Source organism: Epinephelus lanceolatus, chromosome 19 (genome assembly GCF_041903045.1).
Source record: "Epinephelus lanceolatus isolate andai-2023 chromosome 19, ASM4190304v1, whole genome shotgun sequence".
In the NCBI taxonomy this organism is placed as follows: domain Eukaryota; kingdom Metazoa; phylum Chordata; class Actinopteri; order Perciformes; family Serranidae; genus Epinephelus; species Epinephelus lanceolatus.
Window position 1 is genome coordinate 8,949,851 of NC_135752.1, and position 12,248 is coordinate 8,962,098.

Here is a 12,248-nt window from a genome sequence, read left to right on the forward strand (position 1 = left end):
TCACAAATCTCTAACACTTTGCAGAGACCCACTGTAAGTGGGTAAATATGGTTTTGTAATTTGGAAAAACCAGCGGATTCTCATTCAAAAGTTATCAAATACCTTCCCTTTGTCACTGATTTCGGCATCAGACACTGGACACCAAAAGTCACTTTTCACGGTGGTATAACATGCCACCGAGCGGTGTCAGTTTGTAATGTGGCCAGACAGAGCTTTTTTGCGGTGATATGAAACGCCTCTGGATGGTGACAATTTGAAATGCTGCTTGTGATAACATAATATGAAGCCCAGTTCAGACGAATGCTTTGTGATGTGATGGAATCGTATTAGAATGTGGCAGAGAAAAGTTGCAGCGGTGTGAACTGGCCAGTCTGAGATCGACTCAAGCCGACTGATGGTGTCACCTGCAACTCAGCTGGTCAAATTGCCGACGACTGGTTTTAAAATGTAAGCACATCACCTGTTTGATGACTGCAGACAGCATGTTTGCTTACTGCAGCAGATGCTCTGTCCCTGCTGAGCCCTCTGTTTCTGTCCTCACTGTGTGCCGGTGTTGGATGGTGGGACGCTGCTGTTCCTGTATGTGCCAATACCTTCCTTGGTCCCTTTAGGACAGGCAGGAGGGGAGGTGGATAGGTCCAACAAACCCCTAGCTGTCACACGGAGCCCAGTGTTCACTCCCCATATGAATAGAACCAAACCGTGATGCTTTATTCTAAACTTAACCACGTGTCTTTGTTGCCTAAACCTAGCCATGTGGTTTTGATGTCCCAGCATTAGTTGCAGCATCCCAGAACATCAACGGCATGTACATAAGGAGAACGTGTTGGGTGAACCTACCATTGCAACTGACAGTTCTCTTTGTTAGATTATTGTTCAAAACAATATTTTTGTAGATTCTCAAATGGATTGTTTATCTCAGAAAAACAAAACAACAGCTTTAATCTCGTCTTAGCAACAGCGCATTTTTCATTCCAAACGTACTTAGAAAGCTTTCACAGTTGTAAACTGAGAGCAGCCATGGCTCAAACAAGGAAATTTGTGTTTGGTAGATTATTTCCTTGTTGTAAGACTGCTTCTTGGCAATAAATCTTTTACCGCTGGAAAGCCTGTTTATTTCCCTTTTAATTGGTGCCACATTAGTAAGGAACATGCATTTGTGGGATGAGCAGCAGAGCTGAGTATGTGGGTTGCGCCCATGAAAAATTTGCCAAATCTTCTCTGCCAATGCTGTTGCTATTGACTCTTGTTTTGAGCTTCTGGTACCCCCAGGTGCTGGCAATCAGGTGCCTGACTGTCAGCGAAGTGGCTGTCCCAAGAAGACGGCACCCCAAGAAGACTGTTTCCTCATCCTGTCAGCACTTAGGAACCGTAGGTAGTCTTCTACAGATTTGCAGTCAAGGTTTGCAGGATGATATGGCTGCCGGCTCTCGGCCCATTTGCGCTGGTGTCGGCAACACGTGCACTGGAACCTGAACATATGGAGGAACATTATGTTCAGCGATGAGTCCAGATTCTGCCTACGGCAGTTGGATCGTAGGGTTAAAGTGTGGAGAAAACGCAAAGAATGCTTTGCTGATTGCTGCACTGATAGAGTAACATATTTTGGTGGAGGCAGTGTCATGGTGTGGGCCAGCATCTCCCTTACTGGAAAAACAAGGCTTGTCATTATTGAAGGCAATCTCAATGCAGAGAGATATCGAGACAAATTCTGCAACTAGTGGCAATCCCATATCTCCATAGTCTCGGACCGAACTCTATCCTCCAAGATGACAATGCTCGCCCCCACAGAGCGGGGTTTATCAGAGACTACCTCCAGCATTTGGGAGTGGAGAGGATGGAATGGCCTGCCAGCAGTCCTGACCTCAACCCCACTGAACACTTGTGGGATCAGCTTAGGCGTGCTGTTCGTGCCAGAGTGACCAACACAACCATGTTGGCTAACTTGCGACAAATGCTGGTTGAAGAATGGGATGCCATCCCAAAGCAGTGCGTGACCAGGTTGGTGACCAGCATGAAGAGGAGGTGCCAGGCTGTTGTGGCTGTGTATGGTTCTTCCACACGCTATTGAGGCTCCTCATGGGCGCAACCCACATACTCAGCTCTGCTGCTCATCCCACAAATGCATGTTCCTTCCAAATGTGGCATCATTTAAAAGGGAAATAAACAGTCTTTCCAACAGTATAAGATTTATTGCCAAGAACCATTGTTACAAAAAGGAAATAATCTACCAAACACAAATTTTCTTACTTTTTGTGCTTAGTTCATATACACATATATATATACTTTACATATTCAGAACAGTGACAAATTAAAGGAGAGAGGTGAATGAATGCGTAAAGATGTTTCACCATCTGTTTACTCTTGCTGTTGAAACCGATGTGAGTTATATGAAATAGCCTTTGCAGTCTCCAGATCTCATGCCCATGGGAGATTTTGCAGAGACCACCATAATCAAAACAGATGACTGCAAATCTTTAGGAAGAATGGTGTTCATCCCTCAAGTAGACTCTATGCCAGGAGCTTTGGAGCTGTTCTGGAGAACAGCACAGTGGCGCAACCTCTTGCCAAGATGCTTCCTGTAATTTATCACCCATCTGTATAAACTGTTTATCTTTCAAACCTGAACACTCAGTTATTTTAAACCTAAATAGGACATACTAACAAACATAGCTTGGAAATGAGTGATGACAAATAGACAAAAATTGGCTTTTTAACAAAAGAAAAATTACTACATTATTGAGATTGAGACAATGAACACACACACACACACACACACACACACACAAAAGGCATACTTTCATCAAGGCGTGTTCTCTATGTGAGATATGCACCAAATGATGACTTTGTAATCAGTTTGTAGCCCTCCTCAACGCACACTCTCAAATGATCTCCTTTCAACAAGTGAAAAAGTTGCCCCATAAACACGCTCCTGAACTGCTGTGAGGTACACGCGATACCATCACGGGCATCCATCAGGTGTAAAGACTGGTTGTAAGCTATATTCCAGCTGTACAGCTCCGCATAGAACCTCCTTAAGTTTGCAGATCCATCATCATCGTGGCAGCCTAAAGCAATCCTCACATAGACAAAATAGTAGCCTTCCTTGGGAATCACAATGGCACTGTTATCTTTGAGGTATTCTTCACCAAGGCTGGCACTCCATTTGATGCCATGAATCTTGTTGCATCCAGTCCCAGTGTTGTTATATGCAGGCCCTGAAGACCCTGTAGGAAGAGGAACATATGCCAAATGTTTTGTGTAGACAAATAAATCTTGCCCTCTATTTTGTCAGATCATAATTTATGAAATTCTCACTGTGTTGAAACAGCTTTTAAAGAGTCAAATCTCTAAAGTTTGAAACTTAAGAGAATCATTATTGAAACTCAGAACTCCCAATCAAACCAGAGGAGTTCTGATGAAATACAATCGTTAAGCCTGCGTGTATTCCATGTGATGCCATGAGACTTATCTGGCCTTCGTTTGTGCTCCAAAAATTCCAGCTGAGCGTGCTGGATTCCATTACACAAACACAGATAGGTGCACATGTAGCGTCAGTCTCTTTTACTAGCCCAACGTGGTTACACATTTTGGGGAAAAGAAGGCCTGTCTCAGTCAGATGCCTGGTCTGATTGCCAAGTTCTTCATCATTACAGAAGTTCTTTGGATCTGTAAAACCAGATTTTTAAAAACCCACTTGAACTAATGTTAGTTAGCTGTTTAGATCGCACATACATATAAGTCATAAATAAGTGTAAGAGGGGCCTCCACAATGCCAGAGCAAACTATTACTCAGCTTCAATAGAAGAAAATAAGAACAACCCCAGGTTTCTTTTCAGCACTGTGGCCAAGCTGACTGAGAGTCACACCTCTACTGAGCCTTGTATGCCTTTAGCCCTTAGCAGTAATGATTTTATGAGCTTTTTTAATGACAAAATTCTAACTATTAGAGGCAAAATTCATGACCTCCTGCCCTCAAACAGAACCAATCTGCCCTCAAACACAGCTGTAAGACCTAATATATATTTAAATTAAAATATCTGGGGGGGGGGGGGCTTCATGGACTTTTTGAAACAAAATGTTTATAATGATCAATAAAACCGAAAACTGGAGTGGGGGTGGGGCAACTGTAATAAGATGTTAAATTGTAGTAGCCCATGTTTACTTCAAGACTACTGTACATTGTATTTACTGTAATATCTGTTAAGTCACCTCTGTTTCAGTTCTTCTGTTTTTTATTTGCTTGCCTTGCCATTTGATGGTTTACGACAAGGGTCAGCAACTTTTGCTACTAAAAGCCAAGCTATTTTTTTTTTGTAATTTGTCTAGAGTTGCAATACGTATTTGTGCTTTATAATGAAGGAACACAGCCATTGAGGTCTAAATTAGCCTATATTATATTAGCCTATCAATATTAGTAATAGCTCTAAATGAGCATACATTTAGGCTACATGTTTTTGCACGAGGTGGCTATTCAGTTATGACTATTTTGTTAAACAGTGCTGTGTTGGCAGTTATAGCAAAGAAATCTTTCCACTTGCTATTAAGCTTTCTGTTTTCCTCTGAGACATTTTTCTTTTTTGGAGTTTGGATCAATAGCTAGCCTAGAGAGGGAGATTCCACTGCTATTTAGGTTTACCAAAACAGGAGAGGGGCTAAAGAGCCAAGAGACTATTTTATTCATATGTAATATCTGTTATAACAGGAAAAAGCCCAATAAAATCACAGTTAAAAAAATGTGTCACTTTTACACATGGAATTTACTACAAATGAATAAAATACATAAACATAATGTGTTTCAGTGTGTCGTCCCCCCCCCCCCCCCCCCCAAAAAAAAAAAAAAAAAAAAGTCACGAAAAACACTTACTGAGATCAATGCGCAGTCTTTGGAAGTCTTTTTCAGGATTATCTGTGGATTGAGAAAGAGAGGGGGGAGAGGTTCAAAACACTGCTGCTTGTTTGCTCACAGTATTTCCGGTAAAACCCTGATCTGTGTCAAGCAACTCAAGCATGAGAACGTTGCCTTAAGTACAAAATAGGACACAAAATCAGATCCATCTGTTTATGGAGCTTTTAGGAGTAGAGAGAGGTTAAGATTACCAAAACTTGTAAACTATAACTTGTAAATAAAATCCTCCCACGTCCATAGACAATCCATTTCATTAAATGTGGAGTTCATGACACAGCATACCTGCAGGGCACTCTCTGACTTGCTTGGAATAGGCTGGACTTTGCTCAGCTGCACTCTAGGAGTCAAGGACACATTTTTAGTTTCATTATGACATTATGACTGCAAGACTCTCTTAAATCGTAGCCATTATATGGAATATGAATGCTTATTGAGAGCATAAAGTGAGTCCACACATAATGTCCTTACAGTGATATCTGCAGGAAACTGCAAGTAAAAAACTGAGATGTGGAGGCAACAGGTTGTATGGGAGAAAACTGTGTCATCATAATCAGTGAGTAAATATGTGTGATTCCTCTGTTTCTACTGAGATATATTCTGTTCTGTGTAAGTGACTGGAAGATTTGTTGTCTCTGATGATGATATTAGGATGCAGTTAATTAAGTAGTTCTCATAAAAAATGTGTTAATCTTATACATTTTCATAGACATATTATCATCCCTTAAAAGATCTTATGGCACAAGTACTCAAGTTCATACATCTTACTCTATAGCACCCCCTCTCTTATCACTGTTATTTAATACTGATGCAGTATACTAAAGATCGTGCCAACTTTCAATCAACCAAAAAAGTTGATCATGGAGTAGTATATCCTAATATTACATATTAGCTGACAATGAGGTTTACATGCTTACATCATCAACATGCAAACAGAACCAAAGCTCTCTAAGAAGACATGTAAAACTTAGCACATAAAGTAAAACTTCTGGAAGTTACCTCTTGTGCACCAGATCCAGAGTTTTCACGTTTCCCCAAATCAGTACAGAGGGTAAAAATGTACAGTGCTGTACAGCTGAGGAGCAGGAGCAGAGTGGTAAGTCTGAGCCGCATTTCCTGTTGCTTCATGTCCCGACAGTGGTTGATGAGAATGAGCACACACTCGTCCTGGCCAATATCTGTCACTGCATCCCCACAGGCAGCTTGAGCTTGCACAGTGTGCCCAACCAGGCTCTGTCCCATGGCCGCCAGTCTGATCTCTGTCATAGTGTCTGTGAACTGGCTGCTCATAAAAGCTGTGTACCGATAGCACATGCTGAGTCTTATATTTGCTGTTGAGCAGTGGGGCTGTAGCCAACCGCCTACACCAAAATCCTCATTTGGGAATGATGTCATCTGTCCATTCATACTGATGGGAAGGGAGAGGAGAAAGAGGAGGAGCACAAGGCCAGAAGGCAAATCCAAGTGCAGTGTCCAAAACATGTGAATAGGTTTTATCTTAGTTACACCTCAGTCATAGAGCAAAGCATCAGTTTTTCTCAAAGATAAATCCTTGGTGATCTCCTAAAGAAATAAATCATATAAAAATGCTTCATCTCCTTAGCCCTCAAAGACTCGTCAGAAACTGCCTGTCTGCTGCTCAGTATGAAATGCTTTCTCCCATGTTGTGAATAGCTTTTACTCATTTAGCATGATAAATATACCTGAAAATTAAACTTTTTAATTTTGTTTGGAGGTTGATCACATGGGCTACCATCTTTGTTTGGTTTGAAAAAGAGAGAGTAGATAAATGTTTTACTTTGTGCTGCAGACAGAATACCAGTATCAGTTGTTACAGCAGAGAGAGAGTTGAGAGATGTGGGATTAACCAGTCTTAAAGCAGCTAAATGTTGTGTAAAAACAATTATCTGTAAACATTTTCTGTGGGTTAGTCACTACAAGAAACAACTCTCAAGAGTTATTTGACCTGTTGTTAAAATTAACTTTGATTTTGAGACCACAGCCATGTTAATTAATGTTTGTATTTGGCTTATATTTATGTTGTGTAGCTGATACATTAATGTGTATATAATTCACAATTCCTTTTGTTTTAAAAACCCCCAAATAAGTCCAGATGCTTCATTTTAATGCCAGCGGTGCATTTCTGATTTCTTTCTGTGGTGCCTCCATCTTTGATTTGATGAACTTCCTGCCAAATGCCACTGACTGAGAACTCATCAGCCTCATCTAGTGGACCAAAAAAGCAATTGATCTTATTTTTCTATAACCAAAAGTTCTGTTAAAATGTATATTTGCAAAAATGAATAATGTATATAATGACAGATCGATCTTTGGCAAATACTGCAATACTATGTGGTATCAATTTTTTCCCCCTCCCCTAATATATAAAGAAATAAAATAAAATAAAAATTTGTCGATGAACACAATGTCTGGTTGGTTAGCCATCACTAGTTTGTCAGTCTGGATCTGGATAGTCTCGCCATCAGACAATCAGAGATTTCCAGCTTCTGATAGTCTGGGGACACTCCTTTCTAAAGTATGTTTAACACACCGGCGAAAAAGGCCGGCAACAAAGCAACACCTCTTGCATTTTTGAAAGAACACGCCCTCCCGGAAATGTGCGTTCCCCCTTTTCTCGTCCGCAAGGAAACAAACACACAGAGAGCTTGAAAATGGATGCTGAGAGATTTAACTCCGTTTTATCAAACGTGTACTCAGTCCACAAGACTGTGGAAATGAAGGACTTACAGCAACTTGAGCCATTTTGTACCGCTACACGTGTTTCTAGTCGGACTATGTTTACGAGCACAAAAGTTCAGCGAGCCACCGAAGGACCGCCCTGCGGATTTACTATTGGTTCTGCAACATAGGGAGTTTTTTTAAACAATTTTAATTTTAAACAATTTTTTGAAATTGTATCCGCCCATCTAAACACAAAATCAGGGAGAAAGACATCAGTCTTTAGTTAAGCAAAGCGTCTAAAGACTGACTTGTGAGTCTAGGATCTGGAAGTCCCACAGGATCTAAGCTCGATCATTCTCAACCAACTTAGGAGGTGTCTTCCATTCTGACTTCCAGCCCATACACAGTGCAGAAACATCCTGACTGAGAATCTTCACAGACATCCTCCTGTTCTTTATTCTCAGGTTTCTGCTGCTTGAAGTATTCACTTAGCAGCTCATCTTTGGGGGCCATCTTCCTGATGTATTCCTGGATCTTGGTCCTTTCGTCCTGGACAGTCGCTACTCTTATTGTACAGTCTCAAGGTGCTGGACTAGGAGATGAAACCAAAATCCAGCACCCTGAAACTGTACACTAAAGCCCCGGTTCAGTTTGGTACGCTTTTTTTCTGTTTCCACTGTGAAAAGTTGTGGATGGTACCAATGGATCCATTCTTAACTGTTTCCATTATTGGTACCCCTTCTGTTGGGGTACCTAGCACACAGATCTGGTACCAAAAGGTGGAGCTGTGAACACTGCAGTCTGTTGATTGGTCAGTAGCGGACAGTCATTCCACTCCAGCCACCAGCCACAACTCAGGGGCTGAGTTGTGGCTGGTTTCGAGGCAGAAGCCACTGTTCATATCGTGGAGAGTTGAATTAGTAGAATGTAACTATAAAATTTAAGGATGTTTTGCTGCCTCTTGCAGCAGCCGGAGTTAAAGAAGAAATAACTTAATTCACCGAGCCGATTGCCGAGATTTTTAAGGTGGAACATTAACTCGCAATGTTACTCAATGCAGGAGCTGACGACGTGACTCAATCAACACACCTAAATATTCTATATTACAACTTTGACCATTACTTAAGCTTTTATATGACATACACTTTTAGTAATGACTGGATCTTCAAGCGTTTATGTATTAATTTCGGCCGGGTTATGTAAACTGCATATATTCTAATCCTCACTTGGAGAAAAGGAAAGGGTCATGTAGCATCGGGCCAACGCAACACTAAACCCCAGAATTTGTCTGAGAAGTACTAAATGCACAAACTTGCTATTTTTAAATATCCCATGGAAAGAGAGTCTCTCTGCAGCCTGTTTTGTTTTTAGCTATTTTGTTCTGAAAATGTTGGCGTGCAGTCTTGTTCTGTGGACGAGAAACGGGATGCAGACTTTCCTCTGTGTCACCAACATGGCCGTAGCCAGCTATGCGGTCACCGAGGTCCGGACCTCGGTAAAAATTTCAAAGAGAAAAAAAATAGAAGAAGCCCCAAACAGCATGGGAAACATATTACCACACCGGACAGCTTTTATTTTGAAACGATACACAGGAAGTTATCTGATGTATTGGCGGAACGCAGAAAACTTGAATTCAGTTGACAGGAAGACAATACTGGTAGCTGACAGACGAGGTGAGTGAATGATAGTTTTTTATTATTATTTTAGCAACGACCAAGCAGCCCACTGTGAGTTAAAGTTTAAGAAAAGTTAAGTTCTTGCTAAGTAACGTTAATGTTAGAAGCTTTAGCTGTGACACAATGGGTTGAAAACTACTGGCTAATCATGTATTATGTGAGCTCATTAAGTCAGTGCCATGCTCCCGAAGGTAACGTTATTTAACGTTATGCAGGTAGCTGTATCATTCATGACCCAATAAATTTACAAGAGGTTAGGTGGTGTAGAAACTATATATACATTTATATGACAAAAAATATTGAACGTATTATGATATTCTAAATTATAGTGATGCACCTGTATGTTGTACACTAGATTTGATTGAGGTGGTTATTTGATATATAATGGACTGGGCAATAAGAGCATCCCTCTATCTATCTGACCACTATTCAGTGGCTTGAAGCCTTAAACCACATCAAATAATGTTGGTACATTATACAGCACTTTATTCACTTATTTGAAGAGAACATGACCTCACATTTGTGTCATCTACTATTTATTTGTTGTTGCTGCATTACTCTTGCTAGCCTAGAATTTGATAATAATTACATGCAACAATTCAAACCCTTCATTCCAAATTAGATTCAAGCATTATAATGTAATGTTATCAATAAGGTCTAATCAACCTCCTTGACACACAATGAGGAAATACAGCGAGTGCTGGACGGAGCAGTGAGTGACAATAACCCCACCCACATTTAAAGGTACGGTTTGTAGTGGAAACAATAGGTTATAGGTACCATGTCTGAAGGGTACTTTCAGTACCAAAGGTACCATAACGCAAATGTTTCGTGGAAACGGGGCTTAAGGGTGCTGGACTTGACATGAAACCCTCCATACTGTACATTGTGAGAAGCTTCCTTGTCTTGATATCAGTGGCCTCTACCTCCTTTGGCCATCTTACTATACCAGCGAGGTGTCTGATGACTGGCAGCGCGCACGAACTTGTTCTTTCCATTCAGCTGATTTTTCAGGATATGCCTTACTCTGTGTATGTATTTGGCTGAGGCTGACTTCCTTGGAGCTTCCTCATGGTTCCTATTTGCCTGCGAGACCCCAAGGTATTTGTAGCTGTCCTGAACATTGGCAACGCTGCCTTCTGGTAGTTCAGCCCCCTCGGTTCTGATCATCTTCCCTGTCTTTGACACCATCTGATAGCGCTTATCTAGTCGGAATGACATTGCAATGTCACTGCTGTAGATCCTGGTGAGGTGGATCAGTGTGTCGATGTCTTGCTCGCTCCTGGCATACAGCTTGATGTCATTCATGTAGAGGAGATGACTGATGGTTGCTCCACTTTGGAACTGGTATCCGTAGCCACTCTTTGTGATGAGTTGGCTGAGGGGGTTCAGACCTATGCAAAACAGCAAGGGGTAAGTGCATCACCTTGGTATATGCCGCACTTGATGGTAACTTGTGCAACTGGCTTTGAGTTGGCCTCCAGAGGTGTTTTCCACAGCACCACTGAGATCTCGATGAAGGCTCTTAGTGTCCTGTTTATCTTGTACATTTCCAAGCGAAATACCGAACACCAACTAGGCGCCTATTCATTCCAATGGAGTTGCTAACCTGATGCATAAGCCAGAAAAAAGTTTCTTGCTTCCAGGTTTACTTCCGTGGTATGTAGCACCCACTGAATACGTACAGTAGTTTAAATCGTTTTTCTCAGCTCCAGGAAAGTTTTACAAATAAAAAAACCCTCAATAGATCAAAAGTTCATAATACAGTCATAACTGACCTTGTTTACAGTTTGAGGTGTCCTGTCAGCAGTTTTACAGATGTCTCTAATGTAATGGTGCCCTAGGAAAAGGATTTTGGGGATTTTTTCACTGCAATACCGTGAATGGCCACTGGGAGAAACTGTAGGCAAGGCCGAGCAGCATTCCTAGGGGCCTGGTCTAATTATGATGTGTAATGTACCCTCCTGTCTCATTTTGGATGTTCAGGGATGGCGTGTTAATTTTTGTTTGTTACATGCATTGTGTCTTTTCAAAATACACTTCTGTTTTCACAGGAAATGAACAGTTCTTGCTCATTACATGCCTAAGTCTTTTTCAAAATAAACCTACAACATACTGTAGGTGTACACTTTTTTAGGTTTATTTCCTTAGGTTTGGCAGGGGAAGTCCATGGTTAGGTTTAGAATAAAAAGAAAAGAAAACATGGGTGTTTGCGCTCTCATTACAAGTCCAAAGAAAAACTCACATCAGGTGCGTGGGCAAAAAATTGTCAAGAAGAAAGCAGGAAAAGCTCGCACACTGATCAGAAAAATGGATTGTCCACTCCAGAGGTTGATGGATGTTAAGGTAGCATGTTTTTTTTTTTTTTCAAGATTTTTTGCCTTTATTTGACAGGACAGTTAAGTGTGAAAGGGGGAGAGAGAGAGAGAGAGAGAGGGGATGACATGCAGCAAAGGGCCACAGGCTGGACTCGAACCCGGGCCGCTGCGGCAACAGCCTTGTACATGGGGTGTCTGCTCTGCCACTAAGCCAGAGACGCCCCTAAGGTAGCATGTTTAATGGTCCATCAAAAATATATACAAAAATATATAACAAGTGCTACCATAGTGTGAAAAACAAGAAGAAACAAAAGAAAACTGACCAGAAACGTTTCGGCTACACAGCCATCCTCAGTCTGCCTAAAGGGGCAAATCACACACCTGTGCTCTATTTGTAGACTGGGGGCAGAGTCAATCAGTGTATGGATCCATACATGTTCCAGGGCCACAAGTACAGATCCTCAAGGGATGATATCTAAAGCTATTATAGCATATTAAAGCATCATCAGATTACTAAGAGAAGAGGCCTGATTTTAGATCAACACTAACAGTTTCAAAACTAGCAATTACAAAATATATAGAAGGATAGAAAGACACATTTCTCATCCCTGATCATGGCAGACAACAAACACACAGGCATCTGGTAAGGATGCCTCCCGGATACCT

General features: G+C 41.2%; 1 protein-coding gene across 1 annotated transcript; it reads right to left on the reverse strand.

The window, feature by feature from the left end:
• Positions 1 to 2,200: 2,200 nt before the first annotated feature.
• Positions 2,201 to 9,124, reverse strand: LOC117269478 (uncharacterized). The gene is made up of 4 exons (XM_033646495.2): positions 5,906 to 9,124; positions 5,192 to 5,246; positions 4,868 to 4,909; positions 2,201 to 3,227 (listed from the first exon to the last, which is right to left on the reverse strand). The coding sequence occupies exons 1-4, from the start codon at positions 6,386 to 6,388 to the stop codon at positions 2,818 to 2,820; spliced, it is 990 nt and encodes a 329-aa protein (XP_033502386.2). The 5' UTR covers positions 6,389 to 9,124; the 3' UTR covers positions 2,201 to 2,817.
• Positions 9,125 to 12,248: the final 3,124 nt, after the last annotated feature.

Excerpts from the sequence above, each read along its gene's own strand:
- LOC117269478 (XM_033646495.2), bottom strand. The coding sequence starts at position 6,388 with ATGTTTTGGACACTGCACTTGGATTTGCCTTCTGGCCTTGTGCTCCTC. Across the intron at positions 5,247-5,905 it reads CTGGATCTGGTGCACAAGAG|AGTGCAGCTGAGCAAAGTCC; the intron begins GTAACTTCCAGA and ends CTTGACTCCTAG. Across the intron at positions 4,910-5,191 it reads AGTCAGAGAGTGCCCTGCAG|ATAATCCTGAAAAAGACTTC; the intron begins GTATGCTGTGTC and ends CTCAATCCACAG.